At 37.0% G+C, this 15,133-nt stretch overlaps 1 protein-coding gene across 1 annotated transcript in view; it reads left to right on the forward strand.

Moving 5' to 3' along the window:
• Positions 1 to 8,856: 8,856 nt before the first annotated feature.
• The window catches only part of LOC142344450 (protein transport protein Sec24B-like), a 41,612-nt gene continuing 35,335 nt past the window's right edge, over positions 8,857 to 15,133 (forward strand). The window contains exons 1-2 of the mRNA XM_075396103.1: positions 8,857 to 9,607; positions 10,203 to 10,803. Coding sequence (XP_075252218.1) covers positions 8,906 to 9,607; positions 10,203 to 10,803 — 1,303 coding nt within the window. The 5' untranslated portion in view covers positions 8,857 to 8,905. The remainder of the gene's footprint in view (positions 9,608 to 10,202; positions 10,804 to 15,133) is intronic.

Here is a 15,133-nt window from a genome sequence, read left to right on the forward strand (position 1 = left end):
TGCCACCAGTCGTTGGCAATCTTTGATTGTAGCTCTTCAAAAAAATCAGGAGATCTGGACCAATTAAAATCTTGCTCGCCCACTCTAAAACCATCTCTTGACTCAACTTTTATATTGCATGTGTTATTAATAATTGCATGTAAGGATGCAATTCCAACTATGTTGGCCCATCAATTTACCACTAGAATTTCTGAAAATCAAAAGAAAGATTCTTCTATGGGAGATCACCTAGTTGAAACTTGTGGTACAGCGCATAATTTTGAATTGAAACATTCTCGATACAAGTCTCGGGGTTAAAGAACTAATGACAATTGTAGAAATTCGAATCAGAAAGTTAAAATCACAAACAAATAAGCGCATTGATAACCGTGGAATGGAAATTGAAGTATCGGTTAAAAGCAAAAAGTTCTCTTTTGAAATTCAAATATTGTTTTCCTACACTGTAGTTTGAAATTTTGTCAACCCTATGAACGGAAGAATACCAACAAATTGGAATGAGGTTTAAAATTTTTCTAAAAAATGGAAAAAAAATACCCGTGGATCTCAAAAACTCCGGAAAAGAGATTTTAATTTTTTTGTTGCATTAAATGTAATACTATATGTCTATGTAAGTTTAACTAAAAATAAACTCAAAACGTCGTTGTCACTTTAACTCAGTTTGCAAAATTGATAGATATAGTCAATGATAAGTATATATACTTCGCAAAAATTTTTCTCGCTTGTGAATCTTTTTTAAACTACCGTGATTAAGTGAGAAATACGGTGAGTATGGGAAAACAGGAACAAAAAACGCAAAGCATCGCGGCAGTTTAGCAACTGATTGAAAACAACGTTACTGCTTGAGCGAAGTTGGAACAAAATGTATTTTGCAGCTACATAAACAAGAGAACGAAAACACGGGAGGCAATCCCTTGCCTGGGAGAGCACGATGGAGAAAAGACAGCAGACAAAACGAAAACAGACAAAGAGAAAGTATATTTATTTTCTGATTTCTTTCTATCAGTATTCACCAGGGAACCACAAGGATCTTGCGGTATTCACATTGAAGGTAAGTGTTGCATATCCGACGACATTAATTTCAACGAAACTGAGGTACTGAGAGAATTAGAAAAGATTGATACAGATAGAATTAGAAAAGATTGATAGGACACTACTAATTAAAGACCGGTTAGTTTAACATATATTGAATGTTAAGTCATGGAAAAGTTCATTCGGTGGCACATAATTGGTTATCTAAATGAATAAAATGTCCTAAGACCAGTGCAATTGGGATGCAAGACCGGAAAATTGACAGTTAAATAAAACCATGGACGAGTGGACCGAAGCACTGGACAATGGACACTAAGCAGATATTATATATCTTGACTTTAAGAAAACCTTTGAAACTGTGCCTCACGGTCGTCTACTTGGAGTGCTAGAGCAGTAAGGAATAAAGGGCAGAACAATGGGTTGGATAATATGTTTTCTCAGACAATGGGATCAAAGGGTTGCGTTAAACAGGACCTACTCCAACTGGGAACCAGTTCAAGGTGGCATCAAGCAAACTTCCATATTGGACCTACACTTTTCATCATGTACATAAAATTAATGGCAAACTGCTCGAAGTCACCTATAAAAATTTGGGCAGATGATGCTGAATTATTCAGAACAGTCTATGGAAAAGACGATCAGAGACCACTTCAAGGAGTTCTGAACGATATTTCGATGTGCTCTAAACATAGTTTACTATGTTTCAGCTCACAGGAATGCGTTAGATTATCTTTACCAATTAAAAACAATCGAAGAGAACACGTCTTAAATTTGATCAGTGATGAAGATCTGACCTGAGTTGAATCAGAGACCGACCTTGAAGTAAGCCGAGTCTACTACGTTTCAGCTTACAAAAATCAGCTAGGTTGACGTTACCAACGGAGAACAGTCAAACTGATTGGATCTAGAACTTGGACAGTGATGAAGAACTAACAGTAGTTGAATCAGAAAATGACCTCGGCGTAAGCATAGACTACTTTTTTTCAGGTTAAAAAAATTCGCAAGACTGACGTTGTCAACGAAGAACAGTCAAACAGAGTGGAAAAAAACATGGACAGTGATGAAGAATTAACTAGATTTTAATAAGAGAAATACCTCGTTGTTAGCATAGACCGAAAGCTAATGTAGAATCCTCATATAGCATCACAAGTAAAGAAAGCAAACTCAGTTCCTGCAGTTATCAAGAATAAATTCCAAATGGTGGCAAACCAGACCTTCTTCCAGCTGTACAAGGCATTTGTATGGCCACTCGTTGACTATGCAAACAAAGTCTACGTAATGAGGAAACGTTAAATTTATTAGAGAATGTACAACGTCGAGCAAACTGCATTGTTGGATAGATCAGAGGAAAGAATTACTGAGAGAGACTCAAGTTACTGAGGCTGCCTACATAAATTTATCGCAGAAAGTAAGGCAGAATGATACAATATACAATATGCTGACAGAGATGTACGACGCAAAGGTGATAACTGGCATAATTGGAGAGAAATGTAGAGACATAAGGGGGAACCAATGCAAAATCCTCGCCAAGAACTGAGTTGTGGAAGAACTACTTAATAGTATAGGCACAATATTAGTGGAATCAGCTACCAGATGAAGTATGAAGACCATCCCTGGACAATTTCCAGGCGAGACTGGATAAACACTGAGCCCTCAACAATAAGACACCTTTGAGTTGATATGCGTTCGATGGATAACACTGATGAGCTGATCAACAGAGGCGTGAGCCCGTCAATCAGAATGTTTAATTTTAATTTTATTTTAAGTAAAACTGGAGATGATTTCATTGTTCGAAAATTTTCGTTTTTTAAAATCAAATTAATTTTCAATCGGTAATTACTTTTTCTCTGCACCTATTTTCATTTTGGTTGAAAAAATTTACAGAGCAAAGTTGATGACCTGACGATGCTAGTTATAGCAAAACGTTAATTTTTAAGTTTAGAATTAAACTAATTGGCATTAAATTTTCTTTAATTTTATTAAGCCAATTTATTGTCATTTAATTGATAAATTTGAACAATTTGAAATATATTTTGACGACGTAGTGCTGGGAAGGCATTGGACCAGACAATATGTACGCAGGATTTTGGAAGAGCATTTCTTAATTTTGCAGTGAATTTGTTTACGCTGCTGTGATGCTTCCGATGGAAGCTCAATGTTCCGTCCCTTGAATTAATCAGAACCATTTTTAGAAATTTTTTGAAGATAAGTGGTACATTATCGTGAATCTATTTTGTTTTGCCCCACCTCGGATTAAAGGGATTATGTTTTTAGGCTCCCTAGACACTGGTAATGTTTTTTACATAGGAACGTTCTATATATAAATTTTTAATTTGTAACGGGGGGCGTAAAGACACTCCCCAGACCGCAAATAGTTGGCAAATGTCTGATTATTGTATTAACCTATATATGCAATACGATCCAATTTCATTAACGGGTGGAGCGTTTGGTAATTAATTTTGAAGCACTGTTCAGGAAAGCCCACCAGCTCCTTGTTTTCCGGCGATAGCAGGCAATAACTTAACAGCTTCCCATCAGAAAACTTAGAGTCAGAATGATAATATAAATGCGTCACAAACTTTAAACTCTGAAAGCAGTTTGAGTTCATCACCAGAGCACTCTGCAGGGGAAAGTTCGCCAGCATGCAGTGGAAGTGGAGCAGAAGGGGGAGAATCAGAATCGGCAGACTCGGATACAATAAGTGGAACCACTAATAGATCAGAGCACCTGAATAATCAGCATCAATCGTCTTTGGAGGAGACGATCAGAGTATACCTCAATGATATCTGAACAATATTTTGATGTTTTCCAAGCATAGTCAACATCGAGCAGACCGCATGGTGGGAGAGCTCAGAGGAAAGAATTACGGAGAGAGACTCAAGATACCGAGGCGGCCTGCATAAAACTATCGCAGGAAGAGAGGAAGGATGAGATAAAATACAAGATGATGACGGAGAAGTACGACGCAAAGGTAACAATGGGCTTATTTTGAAAGACCTGTAGAGACATAAGGGGGAACCAATGCAAAATCCTTGCCAGGAACTGAATTGTGGAAGAACTATTTAATAGCATAGGCAACAAATGAGTGGAATCAACTCCCAGATGAAGTATCAAGACCATCCCTGGCAGAATTCCAGGAGAGACTGGATAAACACTGAGCCCCTCAACAATAAGACACCGTTGAGTTGATATGAGTGAGATTGATAACACTAATGAGCTGATCAACAGAGGCGTGAGCCCGTCAATCAGAATGCTGAAACTAAACTTATGTAAACCTGACGAACATAATATTTGAAAAGATGCAGAGAATTAATTGTCAATTATAATTTAAATTGATTAATTAAAACGAACGTTTTCGAACATTGCGTTCATCGTCGGGTTTAAAAAATTAAATGAAATCATTTACAAAGTATATAAAATTGTCTTTGACTATAATTCTAAGAAATGACTTAAAGTAACATCGATTTTTTGAAATTATTTACAGTTAAATTCACATTTACAACATTTTATTTACACTTATTACACTAAAATCAATTCACTTTTTTATTCCGGATTTTAAGAAAATCCCGAGTATAATGCTTTCTGTTCCTGAAGAGATTTTTTCTTTCATTCCTATCTGTTTTTTTTTTACTTTTTGGGGTTGACAAAATTTCGAATTAACATGTACCAGTATATAATTTTTTGAATTTTAAAAGTCAAATTTTTCTATTTGAACTAGCACTTCAATGTAAATTCCCGCCCCCGATACTCGTCGCGCGTATTTATTTTGCGGTTTCAACTTTTTTATGTAGATCGCTTCTATCGTCATTAGGCTTTCAACCCCGCGACATGCATCAAGAATCTCCCATTTTACGTTATGCGTTGTACCACAACATTCAACGAGGTGTTGTCCAACAGGGGAATCCTTGTTTTGATTCTCTGAAATTGTAGTGGTAACATGTTGGCTGGTTTGGCCAACATAGATGAAACTGCATCCATTACATGTAACTTTATATACCACGTGGGATTTCAAATTCTTATCAAAAGGTGACTTCAGGGTGGGCAAGCAATTTCTTAGTTTTCTTGTTATGAAAATGATTTGAATATCACACAATTTTTTCAGTCTACTTGCAAGATTTTGCGTGATATTTCCTCTGTATTGAACAAAAAACCTAGGTTTAGGCTCCCTATTGTTAAGATGTTGTTCAATTTCGGGTGGTTTTGCTGTGACTTTTTCCTTTCTGACTATCTTATCCAACGTCTCAGTAACAATACTGGAGGACCACTCCGTTGGGTATTGATTTTAATTCCAGATCTCTTGATTTTTCTTAAGAGCTACATCAAAGGATTGCCAGTCACTGGTCTTATTAAAAATCCTATGCACATTCCCTTGAATCACATTTCTCTTATGTTGTAACGGTGCACAGCTATGGAAATTTAGGATTATGCCGGTATCAGTTGAATTTTGATACCAATGACAGCTGATTTTTCTATCTTCGTTTAGGTTTATGTTTAGATCTAGGAATGCCAGGTCTCTACTTCTGTTTTGTGTCTCAAGAGTGAATTGTAAGTTCTTATGAAGAGAATTTGCATACTCAAGGTAATCTAGAGGGTTCCACTTTACCGTGCACACTACGTCATCCTCATACCTCTTGAATAATTTCAATTCCAGTGTGTCCTCTTTTCTACCTTTTTCTGCACAATAGGAACGGATCCAAACAATTTCCTGCAGGGTCTTATATTCGGTGTCAGTGATACCTTATCATTTTGCATGAAACCAGTTTTTGCATGATTCGCTCTCGACTCCTTTTCCGCGGAAAGTAACGCGTCGGTTACAGTCAATGCATATCACATTTGGGTGATGAGTTTTGATCCCCCTTCCTTTTTTTGGTTTCTGCAAAGATTTTCAAAGGATTTCAACCACAAATTTGCCAAAATTACCGCCAGGAAAGCACCCATTGCTAAACCGTCCGATTGAGTGTACCATATCTTATTACACTTAAAGTGATCATTCGTTGCGGCTAGTCTCAAAAGGCTCTTCATAGCTGACCTCGGAATCTCAGGTACCTCGTCACTGGAGTACAATTCCTTAAGCGCAATTTCAATTGCCTCCTCAATCGGTACATTGGTGTTTAAACTTTTTGCATCGAGAGATACCACTAGCTCATCTTCATCCAGTTTGGTAGCCTCTGGAGCCGCTCTGGCATCTTTCGATTTTGTCTCAATATTTGCACCTGGTAACTTCCCGAAAAAGGGAGAGAGAAATTTATTGGGGTTCTCGTAACTACTAACGGGTTTTGACAGAAGAAGCCGAAGCGGCTTACCAATCTTATGTACCTTAGCAAGTCCAAAAAGCTTGGCTGGTTGCGATCCAGTTGTGCTGAGCCTGTGATAATTTTTTTTACTTATTTTTCTATGGTTCACTAATTGGTGCAAACTGCTATATATCAGTTTCTCCGTGTTTATTGTTAGATCATCACGTTTTTCATTACGAAGCTCAAACTGAATGGAACTGAGAATTTCATTTAGTTTATCCGAGAATGTTGTCTGTTTCATAATAAAAAAACCGCAACCTTTATCAAGTGGTACAGCTAGTGGTTTTTGATCTTTCAAATAATCAATAGCTCTTTTAACCCCTCTATCCATTGGGGTTTCACGTACATTCTTGGTTTATCATTTGGCAGACGATTCTATTTCAAATAACTTTTCACCATCAGTTCTGTTCTCCCTTAACTCACGAACAAATCTGTCTACATCCGCAAGGAAGTGCACTTCCTTAAATTTGTCCCTGACTGGATGCTTTGGATCTAACGATAAAACGTCCAGGACAAATTTTGGAAGTTCAACACCATCCAGTGTAATAACATTCTTATGAGATCCATTCCGCAAAGGCCTGTTCATTTTTTCAAATCAAATTAACTTTAATTGATTATTATTTTTTCTCTGCATCTATTTTCATTTTGGTTTAAAACACTCATAGAGAAAAGTTGATAACCTGACGATGCTAGTTATAGCGAAAAAGTTCGTTTTTGATACTAGAATTAGACTAATTGGCTTTTAACTTCTTTTGATTTTATTAAACCAGTTTATCATTTTGTGATAAATTTGAACAATATGAAATGCTTCTGACGACGTAATGCTGGGACGGCTTTGGACCCGCCAATATTCACCCAGGATTGGGAAAATTTTCTTTTTTTTTGCGATGAGTAGTAGCAGTAGTAGTAGTAGTAATAGACTCAATTCCTTGTTAGGGAAGAACTTAAAAGCGTACAAAGAATGCTAAAACAACTTTTACAGATCAAAAGGTGATTAAATTAAGACAAAGTTCTGCAAAAAGTGCAACAGCATTTTGTATAAAAAGAACATGAGTTTTCTAGGTCAAAGTACTCAATTCGAGTGCGTAACAACTGGTCAGTTGCATACGTAATCTGACGTTTAGACATGTCAAATTCGATAATCTTCATTCGCATCAGATGATTGATGATTTGCGGCACGTTGGGATCGATTCAAAAAGTTTTCATCTGTCTTAAGTTTCATGCTTTTTGAAATTTCAAATTGTCGAAAGTTATGAATTCTTGATGTCGAGGTGACGAAGTTGCATTAAGATTCGAATCAATAAAACCATTTAGTAATTTCCATAGAAGGAGTAGGTCTCTTCTTATTACCTGAAAAGAAACGGGCAAGATGTCCAAGACTTTCAAACTTTCAAAGTAAGACAATTCAGAACCCATTTGAGACAGCGGTGTTGAGACTTTTCCAACTTTCGCTATGCCGAAATTGAAGGATACCACGCAGGCGAACCGTACTCCAAAATAGACGACACCATCGATTTATATAAAAGTTTTCTTCTAGAAACATAAACTCCGATTGGAACACTACGCTTCAAAAAATTTAAAGATTTCGTAGCCTGTGCAATGCTGAGGTCAACATGCTTATCCCAACACAATAAACTGTTCTTAGTGATGCCCAAATCTACAATTGAATCCACGTGTTTCAAGCGCGACCGATTCAAAGAGAGTTCAGCATTTTTGTAGCGTTGACTAAAAGACAAAATTTTTCACTTGTCCGGATGAAAGTCCAACTCGTTTAAAATTGACCAGGAGGATAAGCTGTCTATATCATTTTGAATTTTGTTTATTGAAGAAACAGAAAACAATTTAAGGTCATCGCAATAAAGAAAATATCCAGAATGTTGTATTGAGTCTGTAACATCGTTAATAAAAATGATAAGGAGAAGTGGACCCAGCACGCTACCTTGAGGAACTCCTGATGTCACCACTGCGTCACTTGAAAAACATCCCTCCATTTTAACAACTTGCTTTAGACCGGTGAGATATGATTGAAAGAGCATTAGGAGATTGTGATCAAAACCAAATGAAGATGAATTATGTAACAGTAACCCGTGCGAAACTGAATCAAAAGCTTTTTTTCACATCAAAATATACTATCAAGCAATCGTGAGTTGTATCTTTAGCAGCTTAAACTTTGTCCAAGTATGAAATGAGTTGAGTGTCCGTGCTACGATGTTTCATGAACCCGTGCTGTTCGCGTTTTAATCATCACAGGAGCGGTAAATTTATATACGCTGCTGTGATGATTCAGAGGGGAGCTCACTATTCCGTCCATTGAAATAATCATACCCATGTTTATAAGATTTTGAAGATTAGTGGTACCTTATCGCGGATCTATTCTGTTTGCCCCCCCCCCACCCCCAGATCAGTGGGATTATATCTTTTACGCCCCTAGGCACACGTGCTATTTTTTACATAGTAACGTGCTATATAACAACATATACTTTGTAACGGGGACGTAAAAACACTGGGGGGACAGGATACAGAACAGGTCCCTTTTCGCAGTGAAGAATGATTATAGAACTGATGGTGTCTTGAAATACGCGATGCACACTCATTTCAGCTCAAAGAGTGCTTTTCAGCCAGTACAGCCAAATTCTGGTGCAGGAACGACATCAGCTGGCGCAGTAATACCTACAATGCAGTATCCTCAAAGTCAAATGTATAATTATCCCCCAAACCAGTTTTATGCCGGGCATATGAATCCCACGCCCCAGACCGCAAATACTCAGCAAATGTCTTATAATTATTCTAACCCTTATATGCAATACAATCAGAATTCATTCACGGGTGGAGCGATCGGTAACTCACATTGGAACACTGTCCAGGGAAGTCAACCAGCGTCTTCTGGTCCGTCGATAGCAAGCAATAACTTAACAGCTTCCCATCAGAAAACTTCGAGTCAGAATGATAATATAAATGCGTCACAAACTTTAAACTCTGAAAGCAGTTTGAGTTCATCACCAGAGCACTCTGCAGGGGAAAGTTCGCCAGCAGGCAGTGGAAGTGGAGCAGAAGGGGGAGAATCAGAATCGGCAGACTCGGATACAATAAGTGGAACCACTAATAGATCAGAGCACCTGAATAATCAGCATCAAACCATCCAAACATCATCTGGTGCTACTGGGGGAACTGTGCAGTCTAGAAATGTTAACAGTCAGTATAACAGCTCACAGCCTGTGCCTAAGTCAAGTGTCCTGGGCAAGAGACCAGCTGCCAATCCCGGTGGATTTACGTACCCTACACCGGTAAGAAAAAGTATCTCAAATTGCCCTCAAACGAAGTTTATAGCTATTGTTTTTTTGCATTATTTTGTACTGCCATTTTTTTGGTTTTTTTAAAAATGAATTTTTCACGCTTGACTTCTTGATCTTTTTGTGTTAAATTGCCCTGATTCAGTATAATTTAAATGGCGGCAGTTTACTACTAAAAGTCATGTGAAAGCACGCCGATATTTTGTTTTTCAAATTTAAATCTTGCTTTGTAAAATGAGATCTAATAGCAGCACTTGAAGCCCCGTTTGTAACCCTTTGCTAAAGACATTTTAATTGATCCCCCATTGTTTGAGAGAATTTCGTCCGGCATTAGTCGATTGTTTGAATTAGGGTTTTTATGTTGTTCTGTTCGCAAGCTTTTTGTTCTTCGGGATCCTCCTCCCCCAAGCTTAGTAGACAGACAGGTTACCCCCATCACATAGTATCATAAATATAGCGTGAGCATCATTGGGGGTCTATAACGAGAAAGATCTTATTTTTTTTAGTTATGCAGAAATTGGTGGCAAGATTTGTAAATTCAAGATTTTATCAACTGTTAATTTTGGAAAATAAATTTGGAATTTTTTAGTCGTGGCAGCAATCAAGAAGTTATGGAACACCAGCTGCACCTCATTTTCCTCAGACACAGAACGTTCCTTCAGGCCCGCCAAATATGAATTTGCCTCAAAATTCAAACAGTTATGCGAATCAATATCCCACCACCAGTGCAGCTGGGCCAAGTTTCCCACCCCAACCTCCCACATCAACACAATACATGGGATCGATGCCAGGCCAGTTTTCAAATTTGTCTCTTTCTCCGCAGAACAGTTTCAACAATGGCTCATCCCTGCCGCAACCTGTAAATTTGCTATCGAATAGGCACATTTTGCCCTCAAAACCTGTGCCACCTGTTAGCCCCAATGTGCCCGACCAGTACAAAGGCTTGAATTGCGACCCCAGCATAATGCGATGCACTATAAATGCAATTCCACATAAGCAGGAGGAGATAACGAAAGCAAAGCTGCCGTTTGGTCTCTTGATACACCCGTTTAAAGATCTGCAAAATTTGCCCGTCATTCAATCCTCAGTCATCGTGAGATGCAAATCGTGTAGGACATACATCAACCCATTTGTGTCATTTGTGGATCAGAGAAGGTGGAAGTGCAACATGTGCTACAGAACAAACGACAGTGAGTAAAAGATCATGCTTTCGACAAATATTTCTCATTTTTTGAAATCACTTTAAAAGCAAATTTTTTGAAAGCCAAGTTACCGAGACGAGTGCTCCAGTTGTCTTGGCTTTGGCTGCTCTATGAGTAGCTGCCTTGCTGTTTTTTGTTTTCCTTTGCAAAGTCAGGATGTGCGTGCGGTTTCTTGTTTCAGAAAAAAATGCATTTTTTATTTAGCAAATTTATTTACCAATTTTAATTAATTGCTCTTGAACGAAGTTGATAGCAATTGTTGTAAACGTGTTGGTCTTTTTTGTGCAAATCTTTCGCTTGAAAATTTTGCGCTTTTCTTCTAGAACATTCTTTGACTTCTCAAGTGACTTTTTCACTCTTTCGTTCTTCATTTTTGAGTGATCTCTCTTGCTCTCACTCCGAAGTAAAGCTTGTTACTAATATAAAGTTGGTTGCAGCAAAGAAAAGTTAAGGGCCAAACAGCACAGTCCGCAGTGCATAGAGTTATGAAACGGGAGGTCAATGGTTTGAATCGCGGTGGGATAAAATTTTTTCCCACCTGCCTGTCGTTCGAGAAATGTGTATTGTTAATTGTTCTCAAGCGAAGTTTGTAGCATTTATATTAGTCCTGCAGGTCGTTTTTATCCAATTTTTCGTACTACCCTCTTTTTGTCAGACTGGTCGTTTTTCGTCTGATCGTGTGATTTTTTGTCCTCAAAAACGGGAAAAACAGGTAAACGCATTAAGTGGCTGAGCAGCTTAGACCCTTATTGGTCTCCAACTATGCTATTCACTAAAATAGCTGAGAAGACTTTTTTCATAATCTCACTCCAATCCCCTCCCCCCACTTCAACCCCCACCATTGAGATCCGCCTTCGCTCCCCCCATGCTCCCTCTTTTTCTACTTTTCACCTCTCAGTTAAACAAAAGCTAGTCACCCTAAGATCTAGCTAGCTATCGGCGAAGCCAGTCGTTTGAGAGCAAACTGCCTGAAGTTAGTGAGTTATGTTTTATGATGTTCATTCGTTTTGTATCCGGGTCAGATCCATCTTAAACCATGACATACAAGTGTTATCTCATTTAAAAAGGAATGGCTGTTTTAGATTAAGTATAGTGAAAAATGAAAATACGTATTTGTTTTCCAATCGATTTTTGTGTAATGCGTTTAGCCTATTTTTCGTTTGGGCAGTTTAATTACTGCCATTTCTGACTATAGTTTTGCTTGTCTTAAATTTTTATTTCGGTTACTTCTGTTCTCTAATTCACTGAAAAGTGTTTATTTTTCTTCGCATATCTCTAACAGTTGATGCTGACGCTCAATTAAACTTTAACTTCGATTCGTTCCCGGAACTCTTGTCTTGTATCCGTGTTTTTTGGTCGGGCGTATAAGAAAGGAGGAAAAGTTTAACCTGAAACTGTTGAACAAAGTCAAAAGCAGAAATTAGAGGAAATTGTTTTTTATTCATACTAACAACGTATGATCAATCAATATGGCTAATTGAGCAAAATCGATTCAGCGTTAATGCGTTTTTACATAGTTTCAATTTGATTTCATTTTGATATCCAATTTAAAATTTTTTGACCTATGATTGTTTGAACATTTGCTGGTGTTTTTCTTGAAATATGCTTAAGTTAAAATTTTAGAGTTGTTTTTGGTATTTCGCAATATTGAGACTTTGTGATTTCCACCGTCATCTGAAGTCGACAGGTGATTTCTTTGCTGGCCTAGATCAAGTAACTGACTCCGTTTACTGTGAAGCTTTCCGGACTTTCCATCATAGTTTTTTAGGGTTTCTCAATATTCTGAGAATCAATTCTCTAAAACTGCTACCAATTTTTTGCATTCTATTGCTGAGAAGCGACAAACGTTGTTTCAACCCTTTTAGAACAAATATTTTTTTTCTGGCGTTTTGTGTCTTTCATTAGTTTTTCTGTTTGTATTTATTGACTTCTGTTGATAATAGTAATTTTTACTTCGCAAATAGAGAGTTCGAATTAAGTTCTTTTGTTTTTTTGATATTGTTTTTCTCATTAGAATCTTTTTGGGCCTTGATGCAACGTATCGTTTCACAAAAACTTGCTGTTTAGATTTTACGACAGTTCTTAATCTTTTAAATTTATATCACATTTAGTGTTTTTTCATTGATAATTTTTTGATTTTTGCAAGCTCCGAGGGTTGCTCTTCTGCTATTTAAAGTTTGAGTGACAATGTGGACATTTGTTGTTCCGACCCTCTTGAGGGGGGAGGAACTATATACTCAAATGGGTTTTTTGTTCAGTCAATTTTGGCCGATCGATATATTCATCGTAGAGAGTTGAGCCTGGTATCATTAGAAAGCTTATCCGGCAAAGAATATGGAATTAAAAAGATTTTTTGATTTTCGAATTTTACGGGGAGTTATCGCGAATTAAACTTTTGAGAAAATAGAGTGAATTCCGTTGATTTTATTCACTTTTTCCGGAATTTTCACCAATTTTCGACTAAAATTTTGCCTATTTTGTTAAAACATTTTTTAAGAACGTGTTGTTGATTTTATTTTTAGATATAAAAAATTCTCGGCTTTTTTTATTTTGATTTTTTTGTCAAAAAATCTGCCTAAATATTTCAAAATTCAGACTTCTTCATCAAAAACACGAAAAAAAGTTTCTTTAGTCCACTTTGATTAAGTTTGTAGGAAGCAGACACCCAAAGACCACTAACACAATCTTTATAGACGCAGAAGAGGGCTATTTCTGCTTCAACTTCCGATGCGAGTGCTCCGTAAAAAAACTGTGCCGTTTTTTGCTAACTTTACTCGTTGATTATCAAAAAACTCCCATTGACACAAGGGAAGGTGTCAAAAGAAATTGGTGTCGAAAAATCAAGTTTTCAGAATTTGTTATGACTTTACTGGCTTCGACACGCGTTACAAAAAGTAAATTAGTTTTTGATTTTAGTCAATTTGACGTTCTTTTTGTAGACGTAAAACATATTCTGGATAATTGCACGTCTCAGGGCATCTTTTGGAAGAACAAATGAATCTATTTCTTTGTTAATAGCCGCACTGCGATAGCTGGGGCTATTATTGGCCTTCTCTTGGTTTTTTTATTTCGTCGTCATGATTTTTGTTAGGACCATATGACGTCACAGCCACTTTCTGTGCATTCGTTCATGCAATTTCAACTGAATTGCACGTGTGACGTCATTTTTCGCTCTTAGTGGAGCGAGTTCTTTTGTTCATGCGCGTGATTAAATTTTTGATCACACTTGACTTACCTCACTCTGAAAAATGACTTCCTCACTTTGAAATTGACTTTTATTTACTTTAATTCAAAGAGATAAGGTCAAATGGGTGCGTGTCACTCTAAATGAAAGTTATTTGAGATCAGCTAATAGAGGCAGCAATAACTTATACAGATTTTTAATCAAAATATAACAGATCAGCCTTCAATGAAAAGACGAATTTTTTTGGTCTCTTTTTTACTGTTTTTTTAAACTGCCGATCTACGAATCTATTGCGGCTATTTTCTGGTAATCTGCCAGCTATGTTTTCATTTTATAATTAATGGCTTTCTTCTCTTTGGAAATATTTTTTTTTCGAAAAAAAAGTTACTTAATTTTGCCTTTCTTTTTGTCTATTTGTTAAATGAGAGGTCACATAATACATACGAATTACGTACAAGGCCCTCCTTCGGAAGAATAAACGAATCTATTTCATTATTTCATTTTACAATTAATGGCTTTCATCTATTTTGAAATATTTTTTTCGAAGTTTTAAGTTTTACTTATTTTTGCCTTTCTTTTTGTCTATTTGTTACTTAGTTTCATTAATAAAAGGTCACATAATACTTTATCGGTGTTCAAAGAATGTGCAATCAAACATTTTTTGAGGGCCAAAGTATGGCTTTACGGCTTTCAAAGCGTTTTCTGGCAAGCTTTAATTGATTTTTTAATTGTTGTCTATTTGTTGTTCTTTTTGTAACCGCATAAAAATTGAATACTGACAGTTTTAATTTCCTTTCTATAGAAGCGCTTTTGCCCCGCACCCCACTGACCGAGCTTTTGCCCCGCACCCCACTGTTGCCAATCCCCCCTCCCCATCAGACCCCCGGTGTAATCACCCCCTCCCGTGGCTACTGATGAACAACCGATCGCCAAAACCACGCAATTTTATACTAATTTTAAGCTTTGTGAAAATTTTGTTCATTTTTTGAGTTTTTTCAGCCCTAGGTGTCACGGAACTTCCTCTAGGGTTTTATATTAGGTTAGTGCATAATTTGTAGTGGTAGTGGAATGGTTTCAACATTTTAAAGTCACGAATTTTAGCATTTTTTTTTTGACAAAACGTGCAATTTTCAA

Source organism: Convolutriloba macropyga, chromosome 8, assembly GCF_964194025.1.
Source record: "Convolutriloba macropyga chromosome 8, txConMacr16.3, whole genome shotgun sequence".
NCBI classification, from domain to species: Eukaryota; Metazoa; Xenacoelomorpha; order Acoela; family Convolutidae; genus Convolutriloba; species Convolutriloba macropyga.